Below are 15,890 nucleotides of genomic sequence, written 5' to 3' on the forward strand. Positions count from 1 at the left end.
CCATAAAAGTAGAGATAAGAGGAAAAAGAGCGAAAAAACACCCTGGCACAAAGCATAATGACATCTTCCATTCTTCGAATAAAATCCAATGCAAAGTATAATTAGATGATAACCAACCTATGGTCATGTACAAGAACAAACTACTAAAGCATCGTCTGTATGGATGATGCCGAAAGCCTAGGCAGAGCGCCTTCCTGGTGAAGGAGGATCAGCACGGATGACCGCATTGTGATCCATCCCCTAGATGCCAGGATATTCACATCACCGCCAGGGCCGCACAGATGGAGAGGAAGGCTATGGAGACAAGCAGCGATGCTCGTAACTGACAAGAGCATGAGTGCCAGGGAGGGGTCAACCACTGGAGTTCAAGAAGGACCCAACCGTTCCTCGGCCATATCCGACCGACGGCAAGAGGCAAGCCCGTGACGAGATAACCCTCTGCGTGAATTCTTGATTCACCCAGTGGCTCGGGGGCTACACCCACTGGGGGTACTTGCGTGCACCCAGCGCGAACGGTACCTTTGGCTAAGGGCACGTATACTCGGTGGCAAGACCCCTTGTGAGATCCAGTGAAGGATCTCAACAAGCGCTTCGGGGCTACTGTCGGGTATAAATATTCCGGATACCCAAAGATGAGGGATTAGACGGTTAAGCCACTCTATCAGGCGAACTGATAGATGCGGTAGAGCCGACCGGCCCGACCTATGTGCGAGTGCTCCGCCTCTCCTGACAAAAGGAGGAGTCCTCGCCTCGCCCGACCTACGGGAAGGGTTCCACCTCGTCATGCGACCAGCTAGGCGAGGGAAACGCGCCCGACTTGGAGTAACAGCCCACCACGACCCATGCCCTGCAGGTCTGATAGCGGCATGGGCTGACAGGCGACCGGGTGTGCGCTGACACGGCATGCGGTGACATAGTGCACAGTGGAGCGCCCCTCCCCATCGCTGCCTACAACGGAGTAGGTCATAGGGTAGGTGCGTGCCGCACCGCATCCAAAGTACCACCACGTATCTCACTCCGCTGACCGCGCGGACAGGCAAACCCGGCCACAGAGGAGGAGGATGGCGATGACGGGGCCAGGAGGGCCCATGGAGACTAGAGCAATGGAGGAGGCAACATGTAGACTCTCTCTTTCTCTCTCTCTCTCTCTCTTGTACTCTGTCCTTCTCTCTGTAGTCTAAAGAGAGGAGGATGGGCTTCCAGATGAAGGAGGTCAATCGAGCGATCAGATCGACCCCCGATTGAGTGACTAGACAACCCAACGACTAGACCATGAAACACACGGACACTCTCTCGCCGCTGGGAAAGAGGCAGGCAAGAACTCCGAGCAGTTCATGCTGGCAACTGCCCTAACCAGACGAGGGCGATCCGTTCTCCCAAGAACACCTTCTTCTCACCAATCTCAAAGACTTGGGATGCTCGTCCCTCTCTCGCCAGTTTGTAATCGCCTACTACAAACAAGTGCAAGATACATGACCAACACGAACTGGACGTAGGGTATTACACTTTTGAGCGACCCGAACAAGTATAAATCCTTGTGTCTTCATGCATTACCATCCGCCACTAAACGCGCATCCACGAGAATCACTAGCCGGTGCTAAAAAAACACCAACACATTGGCGTGTGTGTCACAGTTGCACAGGCATGGTACGCATGGCTGGTACGAACCTGGAGTGGTTGCACACATGACACATGCGCTAGCACTAGACACACGGACGTGGGCAAGAGAGGACGTTCCTGGCTTGGAGTTGACTTGTCGGTGTCTTAAGGGGTGAGGATGTGTCATCCTGGCCTAGGGCTTAATATAGGATTAATAGGATGAGGATGTCGGTCTCTTAAGGGGGTGAGGATGTCACATCCTGGCCCAGGGCTTAATAGGATTAATAGAATACTCATACCAACAAGTTGTAACTTCTTTTCTAGAAGCCGATCTCGAAAAAACTCTGAAGTTAAGCGCGCTTGGCCTAGAGCAATATCAAAATGTGTGATCGACCGGGAAATTCTTTCCAGGTGTGGACGAGTGAGGATAAAGTGTGCAGAAAAAACTTGGGATGGTCTGTGAGGGCAGTCTATGTCCTAGGAAAGCTACTAGATATAAGGGGGCCCAGCCTCGGGGTGGCAAGATGTTACATAAAAATTTTTAGTTATTCAAAAAAATAAGATCAAGACTAGGCCAACAACTCCCTTAGCCCAACAACTGGTCACCTCTCCCTAAAGCGTTGGCTTCAGTCTCTCCAGCTGTTCTGCAACCCCGATTGCACCGCCGAAGCCGCCACCCACGCATCCCGCCGCCACCCGCATAGTCGTGCCTCCTGCCAACCACACTACGCCAAGCTACCCACGGCCTCGGTGCTCGCCTGCTGGTGCCTGCTGGGCGCCTGGTCAATCTCGACCCTCTAGCCGGTGCCGTGCACAGGCATGTGCCGTGGCGAACCTGGTAGGCCTGCTGCCTACCACCGTCCCGCGCATCCGTGCGGCGCTGTGACCGCCCCACCCCCTCCCCTGACCGTTCAAGTCGGTGCCCAGTTGGAGTAGCTAGGCAGGTAGCTGAACAACTCCATTGCCCAATTGCTATCTTCTCATTGGTAAGTACTTCTTTTTCAGAAACATGAAGTGATTCTATGATTTCATCTCAATCTCACTTAATTGAAACATTTCTTTATTTTTTCAGAAACATTGCACTTGAGTCATGAAGAATGGAAGCATTGCTTTTCTTTTTCAGAAACATGAAGCGAAAAGCAAAGAAGATTGCTTCTTCTTCCCCACGGATTTCGATTTTAGTTGATGGGCATAAGCTAGAGCTATCTATGGTCCCAGCCATAAATGATGACAGTGGTACATGCTCAAATCAAACTCCATTTGTGTGTGATGGCAGTAATTCAGGTACACCCGTAGTTGTGGATGATGCTAGTGGTTCAGATTCAAATCCGGTTGTGGATGATAGTTCAACTGAATGACGAGTCAATTGAAATTGAAGAAGAACCAGAACCAGTGGATGAAGGGCTGCCTAAAGAAGCGGAACCACCAGTTGATGATGCTAGTCCCCCCTGAACATGATCTAGGCTTAAGGCTGCCTATTTCAAGTTCTGATATCAATGGACAAGACAGAGAGAGAAGAGCACAGGGTAGAGAGGAGAGAGATACTAACAGGTAGGCCCACCACCATGTGGCGTCCAAATCAGTAAAACCACCCACCAAACTGCCAAATGGCTAAGTTTGAACGGTTTTAATAGTTGGATGGACAAATATTTCTGGTTTTGTAGTTCGGTATGGCTAAATTCAAATCGACACGATAATCAACACGATAGTTGGATGGCAAAAAAAAATAGACTTTACTCTAGTAAAAATATGCATGCAACACTCATGAGCTACCACTAGGCTACATCCAAATTGAACCAGGTGTCACAAATACCCCACCCCCTCCAAACAACTATATGTCCAGTGCCAGCGCATACGCCCTGTTGTATAAATCTGAAAACTACGGTACAAGTGGATTCATCAGGATATCCTGATAATACATCCATAGAACAATGAACAATCATTCCACAAAGACTAGCTATGCCTGCCCCATCTAAAAGACTAAAACATTCATATTGTTAGTATTTGCTCTAAAATTGTTGGGTCGCCTTACTTTAGTTCCTAGTGGTGTACATAAAAAGAGGGTAGGGTACGTATTTGAGAACAAACTTTGGAAACAACAATGGAATGGTGGTATGTATTCATGAACTTAAGTGCGTAAATAGTGCACCCTTTAATTGATGAAATTATACTCAGATATCTTAATGTTGATTAGGACCCCTGCACAAAGTACTTTTTCATCCCAAAATATAACTATTTTTTAGTTTGTCTGAAGTTAAGCTATTTCTAGAAAAAATATTCACATATATATGAAATCAAAGAAATACACCATGGAAATATACTCCCTCCATCTCATAAAGAGTCCAATTCTTTTTTAGATAAATTAATGTTATTGGCAAATGGCCATGCTACCCTCAGTATTTGTCTCAAACTCTCAATCCCATTAATTTAGGCATGGAAGATCTTCAATTTTCATAGAGTTAGTTACACTACACCATGCAAAAAAAAAATTTAAATCCTAAAAATATATTTGAAAGGATAGGACAGGTGGTTGTTGTAAGTATTGCAATCTTTGTGGAATGAAGGGAGTATTTTGTTATTGATTTGAAGATACTAATTTGTCATGTTAGTTACACTACACCATGCAAATGAAGGATTGTAAGGATGGCAACAGTTTTACAATTATTTACATTTGTCATGTGGGCCTCCAATCAGTAGTTTCATTGCTACAAGTGATCAGTTCATCTACTGACTACAAGCAGACTGGACAGGTTCCTCAACGACAGACGAAGCGGTCTCAGGCATGGACTACGACACAGCAAGAGCATTATTTCACCAACAAAGCACTATGACAAATCAGTCGCCATACTTGGCTGTGTTTAGTTTCGCGAAAATTTTCCAAAATTTTTCATTGACTCACATCACATCGAATCTTACGATACATGCATGGAGTATTAAATGTAGTTAAAAAATATAACTAATTGTACAGTTTGGTTGTAAATGACGAGACGAATCTTTTGAGACTAATTACTCCATGGTTGGACAATAGTTGCCAAATAAAATCGAAACGTGCTACAGTAACTTTTTCGCAAACTTTTCGCGAACTAAACACACCCGCAACAACTTCCCTAGACAATCGCAGTCCTCGACATGTGTTTCTGCTTTTGCATGTTGTCACAGTCAGGGTCCACGTGGGAGGTGGGATCCAGGTGATCTGAAGGGGATTCGTATTGACAAGGCTGGTGCAGTCATTTTTTTTCTATAACGGAAACATTCCAGTATTTGTTGAAACTATAACTTTTTTTTATATGTGGTCCTATATATTATTGGATTTATTCTGGAAATACTAGTATCATTGGTTGTCTCAGTTGGTCACATCAGTCTTATCCTACTTGGAGGCCACCTCCAAGGATGAGAGCCACAAAAGGTAGAGCACGACCCCACTAGATCCATAACACTATCCACACAAGATTTCCCTCCACCGGTGGCACCTCAACTCATGATGCCCTTTGGGCAACAAAGGGGATTGCAACTGTTTATGTGTTATCATCACGAATTCATTACCTTGTCACATCAGGCACCAACAGATATTTTTGTGCCCCTTCAGGATTTCAGCGTTCTTATACTAGGTGGTTTCTCAATGACAAAGGGGAAGCTAGCACATAAAGAATCACTTGAAGGTTCATACAGAGATCAGGCGAGTCCCATGACTGCAGCCTATCAGAGAAAGCACTAGGTTGCCTTTTTCCAAGTGGTTATTGCTGCCGAGGCGCATGAGTAACATTAGACCAGCATATGGGTTGTCGAAGTGACATTGCGTAAGGTCATGGTGCCGGCGTGAGAGCAAAATTAAAGCCTACTGGACAGATTCTTATGTATCTAAAAGGTTCTTTCAGAACGAACTATGCAGTCAAGTATATATCATGAATGCCGCAAATTTACAAGCAACAGAGCATGGAACAGAAATTGTGTCTTCAATTCATTACTATAACCAAAAGTACAAATAATAGACGCCCTGGATCAACGACTTTCACCTCTGTAAATATAATTAACCTTGGTTCCTAATCTTTGGAAACAAATGGTAGCTAGAGCACCAATTTGCATGTATCATAATGTCTTATTACAACAACTATCATATCACATTATTTGCTATAACTTATATGTAGTCAGACTACACACTTGTATAAAACTTACCAGTGTGCCGTTTTTCCTCTGTCCTCAACCTGCATACTACTACTGCTTTTTCCATCCCGCTTCTAAAGTATAAAATGAACACGTGCTCTCTCTTTGCCCTGTGATTCCTAATTAAGAACAGTGCGAGTTCTTCTCTGATCCCTTTCTCCAACTACAACAACTGTTTATTTTTTATGGTCTCCTGTGTAAAAAAAATGCACTCATCCCTTTAGACCTTATATTATTGAGATGATATCAAACGGAACTAGTTGAGGGTCCAGGATGCTTTCTCTCCCTTTTCCTTCCCATTATATGATTGATGAGGATACGCTGTTCCCAGAAGGCGCTGCCGATGCGAATGGACTTTCAGGGAGGAGTTCGATTTCGGTTCTGCAATTAGGAAGAATGTGCCCATTGAAAACTTACAGACGATGAACAAGACCAATGTGGCATTGACCGTGCTTCGTAATGTGGTACCTCTCTTTGTCATCGTAGCTGTTGCTTGCCTGCGTTTGCGGAGCTTGGCTCGTGGATACAATCTCCAAGGAGCCCGGCGCATTGAGGTCGACATCTTTGGAATCTGATTAGCATGAAAAAATTGAAAACTTAACTCTAGGATCATTCAAGATGGAAGAAATTCATTCCAAAGAGAGAAAATGTGGCATTGCCGACCTGCTGGTAGGCAACTGAGGGGATTTCCGTCCTCAATGCTGCAATCGAAGTAAGCAAACTGATGCGACAGCGGTTCGAGCCTCATCCCTGCGAAGCGCTTCCTCTCGAGCTCGATCAGCCTCTCGCGCTTCTCCGCGAGTTGCTTCCTCACGATCCTGCTTGAAGCTTCATATTCATCTGGAGCGAGAAAGTCAATGCGATCGAGGAAACTTGTGTTATTAATCGATTGACTGTGAATGGTTGAAATGTACAGGTTTCTTTATCATTTACCAGGATAAAAGTCGGGATCAATGTCGAAGAAGCGAGTAGTAGGGTAGTAGTGCAACGGCTTGATCCTGTCCGAGTACGTCCTGGGAATGGGATGACGTACTGGAACTCTTAGGTTGTCACTATACTCAAATCATAACACACATAGCATATGCTATCGAAAAAGAAGGGAGAAAACAAACAAATTATGGCCAACTAACTAATTAGTTTCTTGTCGCTCCCGTACATTGCATCAGGCATGCAGCATTACCGTTCTAAGCACCTGGATTTCTCCCTGTAGGGTTTAACGAGGACCCTTGCTCCGCAGATGAAGTGCGGGTTGCGCCTCATGAGGATGGTGCTCACTGTCTCCGGATTCTGGAAACTCACGAAGCCGAACATGCGCCTCTCCTGGCACGGGATCCTCACGTCGCGCACTGGACCATACTGCCTGCAAAATGCAGGTCCACACACAACACCTAACGTTATTCATAATTGAAACCCAGTATAATGCATCCTCGATCAACCTCAAAACTGAGAACAAAAGTAGTAGCTATCCATATGCACACATATACATTTTCCTTCAATATATATATATATATATATATAGATAACATATATATACCCGAAGTAAGTGGCAACGTCTTCCTCCTGGAAGGTACTCTCGGCAGGGAAGGTGAGGTATATCTGGTGCGAGCTGGCCGGGACGGAGCCAATGTCACCTCCTCCTCTCTCGCCCCTGAATTCCGTGTACCTGGGGGCGTCCTCAGCGAGAACCACCGAGTGCTGCCCATGCGGCCTGATGTGTGCATTGTCCAATGATTAGGAGCCTGGTAAACTTGAATGATGACATCAATTTTTTTTGTTGGATTATGGTTGTACAGTCTTGTTGTTACGTACCTCTCGATGACCCTGATCTTGTTGAGGCGAGAGAGCAGCTTGGTGAGGCTGTAGCCGGCCTTGCCATGGCGCTGGCTCTCGGTGAGGTAGCCCTCGGCCTGGAGGCCCTTCCCGTACCTCTCGCCGTAGAGCGTGGGCAGCGACGCGATGGACAGAGGCTGGCCGTGCCGCGAGTTGAGCAGCTCGGTGATCTCCATTTCAAGTTTCTCCAGCGCGCCAGGCGTGCCGCCGCCGCTGCCGCCGTTGTGGTGGCTGTCGTCGGCGAACCCGTCGGAGTAGGCGTGGTGGTGCGAGAAGGGGCAGTTCTGGCCGTTCTTGCACACGCCCTTGATGAAGTAGTGGCAGGCGCGCCGCGTCGTCACGCCGTTCGCCCGGCGAGCCGCGGCCCTCGGCGGCAGGCCCCCGCCGGCGCCGCCGCCATTGTGGAACGCGTCCTCGGCGGCGGCGTAGTAGTACCCTCCGGCGGCGTCGTAGTGGTGGTGGTCGTCGAGGCCGCCGTGGTTCTGCTGCTGATGCAGAGCGTAGTGGCCCTCGGCGCCGGCGCCGGCGTCCACGAGCCCGAACTCCGACTGCGCCTTGGGCACCGGCGCGGGCTCCGGCCAGTACTGAATGCCGAAGGCGGCGGCCCCGGGGGAGAAGTGGTGGCGCACCCCGGCGGCGGAGGCGGCGGCGGCTGGGTGGTACCCTGCGGCTGCGGCGGCGGCGGCAGCCCTGTGCGCGGCGCCGATCTGGTGGTGGTGGTGGTGCGGCGCGGAGCAGCGCGCGTAGATGGCGGCGAGCGTGGCCTTGGCGTCGCTGATCTTGGCGTGCACGGCGGCGTCGTTGCCGTAGGCGAGCTGCACCATCTCGTCCTCGTCGGGCTCCCTGAGGAGGATGCAGCCGAGGATCTTGCCGACGTTGTGCGGCTCCATCTGCTGCACCCTCGAGAAGGCCAGCTTCGCGAGCTCCGGGAAGTCCATCGCCGCCACCCGAGCAGCAGCAGCGAACCCTACCGGCTCCTTGGCATCGATCGGGAGCACCCAGAGATCAGAGCCCGCCTCTCGAAGGAATCCAAATCCTCCCCCCTCTCCCTTCTCCTCGAAGGAAACAGGAGGGAAGCGAGGGAGCCCCGTGCTCCTTATAAACACGGCGAGGTAGGCAGCGACCGAGGAGGCCGGAGACGAGCGGTTCGCAGGGAACGGGGCGCTGCCGATCGAGTACGATCGACTAGTGCGTAACAAACCAACAGATCGACTAGCGACGGCTGCTGCGGCGAGGCGGAGCGCGTCTTTTGGATCTTTGACTGGCCACTTCAACTCCTCTCCTGCACCACGCACGGAGTGAGAGATTACCGGAGGCGGTTGCTCCTTAATTCCCTTTTTTTTTCTAGGGGAAATATGGGAGGAAATGGAAATATCCCGGGATTATTGGTGCGCCGTGATGGGCGATCGAGCGCCGAACTGTTTGCGCAGCCAGCCAGGAGGTGGCCGCACGTGATCTTTGAGATTCTTTTTTCTCTTTATAATTTGCCGGCCGCATGATTTTATTTCTTTCTGTCGCAAGGAGCATGATGCACTGTATTTTACAAGAAACAAAAAAAAAGCAGTCATTTTATTTACCATTCCGAAACATAAATAGGTCTAATCAGCAGTCACCAAATGGGTCCTTTTTTTCCTCCGTGCAAAAGTTGATTTCACAACTACACGGACGCTATATATATATATATATATATATATATATGGAACATCTCGTTTGCTACTTTTAGTCTACAACTGTAAAAGGTAAATTTTATTTCTTGATTCGTAACACAAGCTGTGATTTGAAGATAATTATGTATCACGATTATATTCTTAGTTTCCAGACTTATATAGCAGCCGCCTTTGAAACCCGCATCAAGCAGTTCGTTGTGTCATCAACTTGCGTGCTGTGTCCTTCAAAAAAAAAACTTGCGTGCTGTGACATCCTAGTTTTAAATGTGCTAGGATTTTGATATTTTTATAAATTTATAAGGAATTGTGTGTAATCATTTGAAAATAAAATTACTCTTACAAAAACAAATTAAGTATTAGAGACTATAATAAATCTTAATTAAACTATCAGAAACTATAATATATCTTTCTAGCATTTATTAGCCTATTCGGCTGGCTGGAGCCCGCCGCCAACGCTGGCTAGAGGACAGTGTGCGTGTGTGGCCTGTTGACTCGACTTGCCTCTGCTCTTGTTGCGAACAAGTTCCCAGCCAGCATTGGCAGCTGGCTCCAGCCCGCCGAACAGGCTGTATGTCATGATGTTCATTATCTGAAACTTAATTTTAAAATCTTTTTACAAAACTCGATAGGTTTCCACTAAGACTAAAGTACATGGGCTAAATGTTATTTAAGCTATAGTACATTTTCGCTCTTCTCACTCTCTCATTTTCTTTTCTCATTTTTTAGCTAGATTCAAAGCATCTAGAGCACCGAGCCGAATACCACCCAAACAACACCCTCTTCGCCCTCAGCACCACCCAAACAACACCCTCTAGACCTAAATTCCACAGGCTCAACACAACTGCACCCCAAGATAACTCTCTCCATTATAGTTGGCCATCCGGACCGAGGCCCATAGGCTGGCCCATGGCACGACTTTTTGGCCTGCCACGAACCCGGTCTGGCACGAAGTTAATCAGGCCCGGGCCGACCTGGCACGATCCTCATGTCGTGCCTAGGCTGAAGCCTCGGTACATGGGCTGGCCCGTCATGAATAAGCCTCGGTCCGACCAAGCACGTGGGCCATCCCGAGCACGAGAGGCCTATTAAGGCCCATGAGCCTGATTAACTTCATGTATATGTATATTTGAATGTGTATGTGTGAATAAAAGTGGTTGAATTTGAAAATGTGCTAATATTTCAATAATTTTTTTTATTAAATTTGAAATTTTGAGACAATTTAGATTAAAGGAGTTAAATAGCTACATGAGCTCACGGGCCGACACGGCCTGCAGAGCCCGTATGCGATATCGGGACGGCAGCATCGATAACATGCCTTCAAACCGTGCCTGGGCCGCATCGTCGACTTGGCTCCCCTGGTGAGTTCCGTCGTCCGCCGCTCTATACTGTAGGATGGTATTCTATTGGACGGTGGGGGCAGCGAGATCAACCTCGCCATGGCTAAATCTCCTCGTCATCCAATGTTACTAGCCCTTACATCGGCTCATCACTGGTTCAACGTTGCCAACCCCAGTGGCACCACAGAAACCACTCATGACACCGCATCAACCTATACTAGCACACATATAGATCAGGGGTGAAACTGCTATCATTTAATTTATCTAGGTCCGGCTCATAGTCACCAGCCACGTTCCTCGTACCGAGAATGTCGTTTCCGTACTAGAAATGCGAGTACATTTTCGTTCTAATAGTGTTAAAATTACTCACTTTTTACGTTCCACGTTCTTTGATCCATCAATCCGGCTACTCCGATGACCTTCGCCAAAAATACCTTCTCACTGTTATTCCATAGAAAAAAACCCCGTAGGAAAACAAGATTTAGTATATTTAGACGATGTCAGTGCTTAAAGTTTCTAGCTTCACCACTTACCTCTTATAGAAAGTATAAAAATTGGCTTATAGGCAAGCAAATGTCGATGTAGCGAAGAGAAGAGAGAAACTTTTTGACTCCCTCCCCCCCTCACCGCGTCGCTCCTCCTGGCGACTTGGGGGGCGATCCGCGCCGCCGGCAAACTCTCCTCCCCGGGCCGCCCCTGGTGGCCGCCGCCGCCGTCGGCGTCCGTCCGGCGGCGGCGGCAGCCCGCGCCTCCCCCTCCCTCTTCCCTTCCTCCTCCCCCGCCTCCCTCCTCCTGGACCCCAAGCTTGCCCACGACGTCGACTCGCCGCCGGCCGCCAGGGTCGGATCCGGCCGCGGCCTCGCCGGATCCGGGGTCCGCCGGGCCGGATCAAGCCGTTTCCGGCTGGATTGCTCCCTCCCCCGCCTCTTGCCGGCCTGGGCACCGTGGCGTCGCGGCCGTCTCGGTGTCGCGGCCGCCTGTGGCTTCGGGTGGCCTCACCACTGCGGTGCTGCTCCGGGGCCGTGGCCAGCGCCGCTCGTCTCGGGTGGTTGCGTCTCGCGCGCCTTCGTCCGCCGGGCCGCCCCTTCTCGTCGTGGTGGCCTCCGGGCCTGGGGATCCCCTTCCCGTGGCCGCGGGTTGGGGTTTCCCTTCCCTTCGCTACGGCCCGTGGTCGTCGTGGGGGTTCCTCTGCCGGTGGGGGCGCCATCCGTTGGCGCTACCGTTGGTGGACACTCGTGGCGGGTGGCGTTCATCTAGTTCCCAGGATCTCGGGTGAAAGTTTTGCCTAGTGATGTGCTGGGCCAACAACGACGGCGCTTGCAGGCGTCGTTCCCCTCGCTGGAGGCGTTGTTATGTTGTCCTGGGAGACGTCGTCCTTCCACCTCTTCGCTGCGGTCTCCATCATTTCGGTGCGGTTTGTGGTGGGTCGTCGTCACTGGGGTGGGTGCTCTGGGGTGGAGCTGAGGCGAAAGCCTTTGCCTGTCCGCAGGCCGATGATGGCGACGCCTTCGGGCGCCGTTTTCCTTCTTGGAGGCATCATCCATTCGCTCCTTCGTCCGCCGTGCCCACCATGGCTGGTCACCTTCCTCTGTACCTGCCTCGCTCTGATTTATGCACTGTCGTCTTGGAAGCATAGGTTGCGGCGGATGCTTTGCCGCCCTGTTGCGATGTCTGCTTTTGCTTGCAGATGGTGGATCATTGGCGGATGCGTTGCCGCCGTACTTTGGTGGATGCTTTGCCACCGTGATCGTGTTGCTTGGTGGATGCTTTACCACCTATCGTTACTTCGAGCTTGGCGGATGCTTTGCCGCTATGGTCATGCTTTTCGGTGGATGCTTCGCCACCATCTCCTACTTCATGTTGGCGTCAGTTTTTTGTGCAGGTCCAGCTCCTCGGGTGGCCTTTGTTTGGGTGGCTTGTTTGGAGTGTCCTCCCCCTCCGTGTTTCTTCTGTTGTATGTGGCCGGTTGTGAGTTTGTCTGTATTTTTTCTTCAGTGTTTTTTTTGTTAGTTTTTTGTGTTCTTATGTGGTCCAAGTTCTGTTTGGCCGCAACAAGGTTGTGTCTATAACTGCTTTCTTCTTAATGAAAAACGTACTCAGACACGGTCGCGAAAAAAAAAGAGAAGAGAGAAGAGCTTGGTTCCATGCAAGCATCAAGCTGGACGTGGAAGCGTACGCAAATAATGGACCATACATGTGAATGTGAGGAGGATTAGAAAAGAGAAGATGAAATATAGAATATAAAAATTATAGGCAAATAAGATACCACTATTATATAGTTTGCGAACGGCCACGACGCTGGCTAGCAGCGCTCAGTAGCGGCCCCTACTTGCCGGCCGGGGTTCGGTCCCCTTCGGGGGCGGATTTTCCGGTTGGTAGTGCAGGGGTAAAAAATCCCCTCGTCTGTCCCCATGTCCAAAGCATAGCCTGTGTCTGGCCTAACTCACCAGGCGACGGGCCACTATATATGGGTGGGGGCAGGGGTTTAGGAGTTTTCTTGACCTGTGTGAGAAGGTCTTCTTCTTAATACAATGTCGTGGGGGCGGTCTTTCCCCGCATGTCAAATTTTTTATTATATAGTTTTAATCTTACAACTTAACCAATAGTCAAACAGTTCACTCTATTATTAAACTTGCTCTTAGATGACCGCTAGGGGATTCGAAGGCAAGATACTCAGGACAATCTAGGCCCTGTTTAGATCTTTACCCGTAAACTCCGTAAACACAAAAAAAAATGTCACATCGAATGTTGGGACACATGTATGGAGTACTAAATGAAGTCTATTTACAAAACTTTTTGCATGGATGGGCTGTAAATCGCGAGACGAATCTAATGAGCCTACTTAATCTATAATTTGCAACAGTGATGCTACAGTAACTTTTTGCTAATTATGAATTAATTATAGATTAATTAGCATCATTAGATTCGTCTCGCGATTTACAACCCATCTATATAAAAAGTTTTGTAAATAGACTTCATTTAATACTTCAAATTAGTAAGATTTCAACGCAAAGTTTTACATGTAAAGAACTAAACGCGGCCCTAGTGCTCTCACTTAACCCAGCATGATGCAACGACCTATCGTCAACGTGGGGATTTCAAGGGCTGCAGCTTTGGCCGCCACCAGAAGATTCCAACGCAAAATTTTTACATGTGAGGAACTCAAAACGATGGTGGATCTGCAAAAGCAATATCATTTGATGATTGTAATAAAGTAGTATGTGGATAGTTACAATCCAGGGCGCATAGCTTCATCCCTTCTTATTACTCCTATGTAAAGTAGACGTAAAGTTAACACAGACAGAGAGCAATGCGAGATTGTCAATTTACATCGCAGTTACAACTGATAAGCGACCAAGGTTCGGGCGTCTGGCTAACTTCTTGGATTATTGCCGACTAACATGTTGACGAGCGCGAGAGCGATGCTGGTGTACTGCTTGGCGCGGCGCACCCTGGCGCGCAGCTCGGCCCGCACCGGCGCCGGCGCGGATTTCCGGGGCCACAGGCCGTCGGCGCACGTGTCCTCGTTGGTCATGGCGGCGCTGAGCCACGTCAGCGCGTCGTCCACGCGCCAGAGCACCTCGAGGCCCACGGCCTGCTCGACCCCGCGCAGCCGCTCGGCCGCGCGCGCCGCCTGGTCCACGGCCGACGCGGCGGCCTTGGCGCAGTCGCCGAGCGCGCCGGAGGGCGCGCCGGGGCCCGGCGGCGGGATGCGCGCGGCGAGCGCGCCGAGGGCCGCGAGCGTGAGGTTGGCGGAGGCCACCGCGAGGCGCGCGTGGCTGGAGTGGACGGAGGCCGCGTGCGGGGCCAGCCCCGCGTGGCAGAGGCGCGGGTAGAGCGTGCGCGCGCAGCAGCCGCGCACGAACTCCACCTCCGCCTGCTCCGCCCTTGCGCCACCGTGGCAGGCTGGCGCCGGCGCCGGCGCCAGTGCGGAGGGTGCCGGCTGCCAAGTGGCGGCCGCGGCGAGGAGGAACGCGACTGGTGGATAGATGGATTTGAATTTGTTCGAAAGGACGGGGCCCGAGTGATTGGAAAGATTAGATACAGGGCTCCAAATTAAATACTGGAGCAAACGAACAAGATTGGAGTTGGAGATAAGAGGATTTGTGGCCGCGAGTACCCCACCTAGGGTCCCAGTATACCCCAGCAGTCCCGCCAATAAACTCAAATGGAAACATCCTGGCAGACTGCCCTAGCGCCCCCTGCTCATGCACATACAAACTGACAGGCAACCGGTTTGGCTGTACTGTACACTGGATACAGAGTGTGGACAATTGGACATTATTAGGGACACACATAAAACCAAAGCATTTCTGTAGTGAGACTACTAGGGGTGTATTCAGTGCTAAATATTTACCCAGATTACCGAGCGGCTATATGCAAATGAAAGGAGTAACAACATTTGCTTGTAAAAAAGGAAGAAGAAAGAAAAACTGGAGGCCAATTCCATTGGCTTTGTCCGAACTCCTAACCTAAGGAAGAAGTGCTTGCATGCTCTACCCCATCCAGTTAACTGGAGGTAGTCCAAGGAAGTTGATATCATTAATTCATTAGATGAAACTTTTAACTCTGGCGACGTAAACCGGATCTGATAAAGAGCAAGCATGCCTTTGGTTGCACAGACAGGCTGGATAACACTTGACATACAAACAATGATATTAGTACTACAAAATGCAATATATTGTTGGTCACCATCTGAAACTGAAGTAGTTTTCGCAGGACCAAAGCATACTACCGCCCAAAAAAAAAAAAATCAAGAACTACCACAAATCACATAAGAGACATCACCATTTCACACATGCCACCAAGAGGTTGATGACGGGATACAATAGAGCAATTCATACTAAGTAACAGGATGAAGTCGATATTAATCAAAAACAGCATGCACACATCATTTGTGCCATGAACTAAGAACATCAATAGGATATATAGAAGAAGCATGAAGCAAGACATGACAAATTACCTGCAAACAGTCGTCATGGTTCAATAATCCGATTCTGCAATCATTTGATTCATATAAGCAAGTGATATCTCCACAGAGGGACACACTGACTTACTCTAACTTCTATCCACCGTGGGAAGAGAAGCCTTCCGTTACTCCCGGAGCGACACGTGTCCCCGGAGAGAGTAGCGCGACGCGAGCCGTCCGATCCGTCGTATGGGGTTGATCCACACCGTTCCTTGGTCATTTTACAAATAGACCCTCCAAGTTCTTTTATTCAAACCCGCCGTCCATGTATTTTTTAAAAAAACCCGCCGCGCCACCCCCCCTCCCCCGCTCAAGCCTCCCCACCCC

General features: G+C 49.5%; 2 protein-coding genes across 3 annotated transcripts; both read right to left on the reverse strand.

The window, feature by feature from the left end:
• Nucleotides 1-5,533: 5,533 nt before the first annotated feature.
• Nucleotides 5,534-8,879, reverse strand: LOC120692141 (zinc finger CCCH domain-containing protein 54-like). Of its 2 annotated transcripts, none has more exons than XM_039975383.1 (7): nt 7,570-8,879; nt 7,295-7,468; nt 6,953-7,120; nt 6,694-6,773; nt 6,424-6,600; nt 6,229-6,331; nt 5,534-6,141 (listed from the first exon to the last, which is right to left on the reverse strand). In XM_039975383.1, the coding sequence occupies exons 1-7, from the start codon at nt 8,526-8,528 to the stop codon at nt 6,060-6,062; spliced, it is 1,743 nt and encodes a 580-aa protein (XP_039831317.1). In that variant the 5' UTR covers nt 8,529-8,879; the 3' UTR covers nt 5,534-6,059. The 2 variants fall into 2 exon arrangements, with proteins under 2 accessions (XP_039831317.1, XP_039831316.1); XM_039975382.1 differs by having other exon boundaries at nt 6,941-7,120; nt 7,570-8,877.
• Nucleotides 8,880-13,755: 4,876 nt separating this feature from the next.
• Nucleotides 13,756-15,574, reverse strand: LOC120689154 (21 kDa protein-like). Its single transcript, XM_039971478.1, has 3 exons — nt 15,558-15,574; nt 13,936-14,781; nt 13,756-13,773 (listed from the first exon to the last, which is right to left on the reverse strand). Exons 1-2 carry the CDS (start codon nt 15,572-15,574, stop codon nt 13,968-13,970), a joined length of 831 nt encoding a protein of 276 aa, XP_039827412.1. The 3' UTR covers nt 13,756-13,773; nt 13,936-13,967.
• Nucleotides 15,575-15,890: the final 316 nt, after the last annotated feature.

Source organism: Panicum virgatum, chromosome 9N (genome assembly GCF_016808335.1).
Source record: "Panicum virgatum strain AP13 chromosome 9N, P.virgatum_v5, whole genome shotgun sequence".
In the NCBI taxonomy this organism is placed as follows: domain Eukaryota; kingdom Viridiplantae; phylum Streptophyta; class Magnoliopsida; order Poales; family Poaceae; genus Panicum; species Panicum virgatum.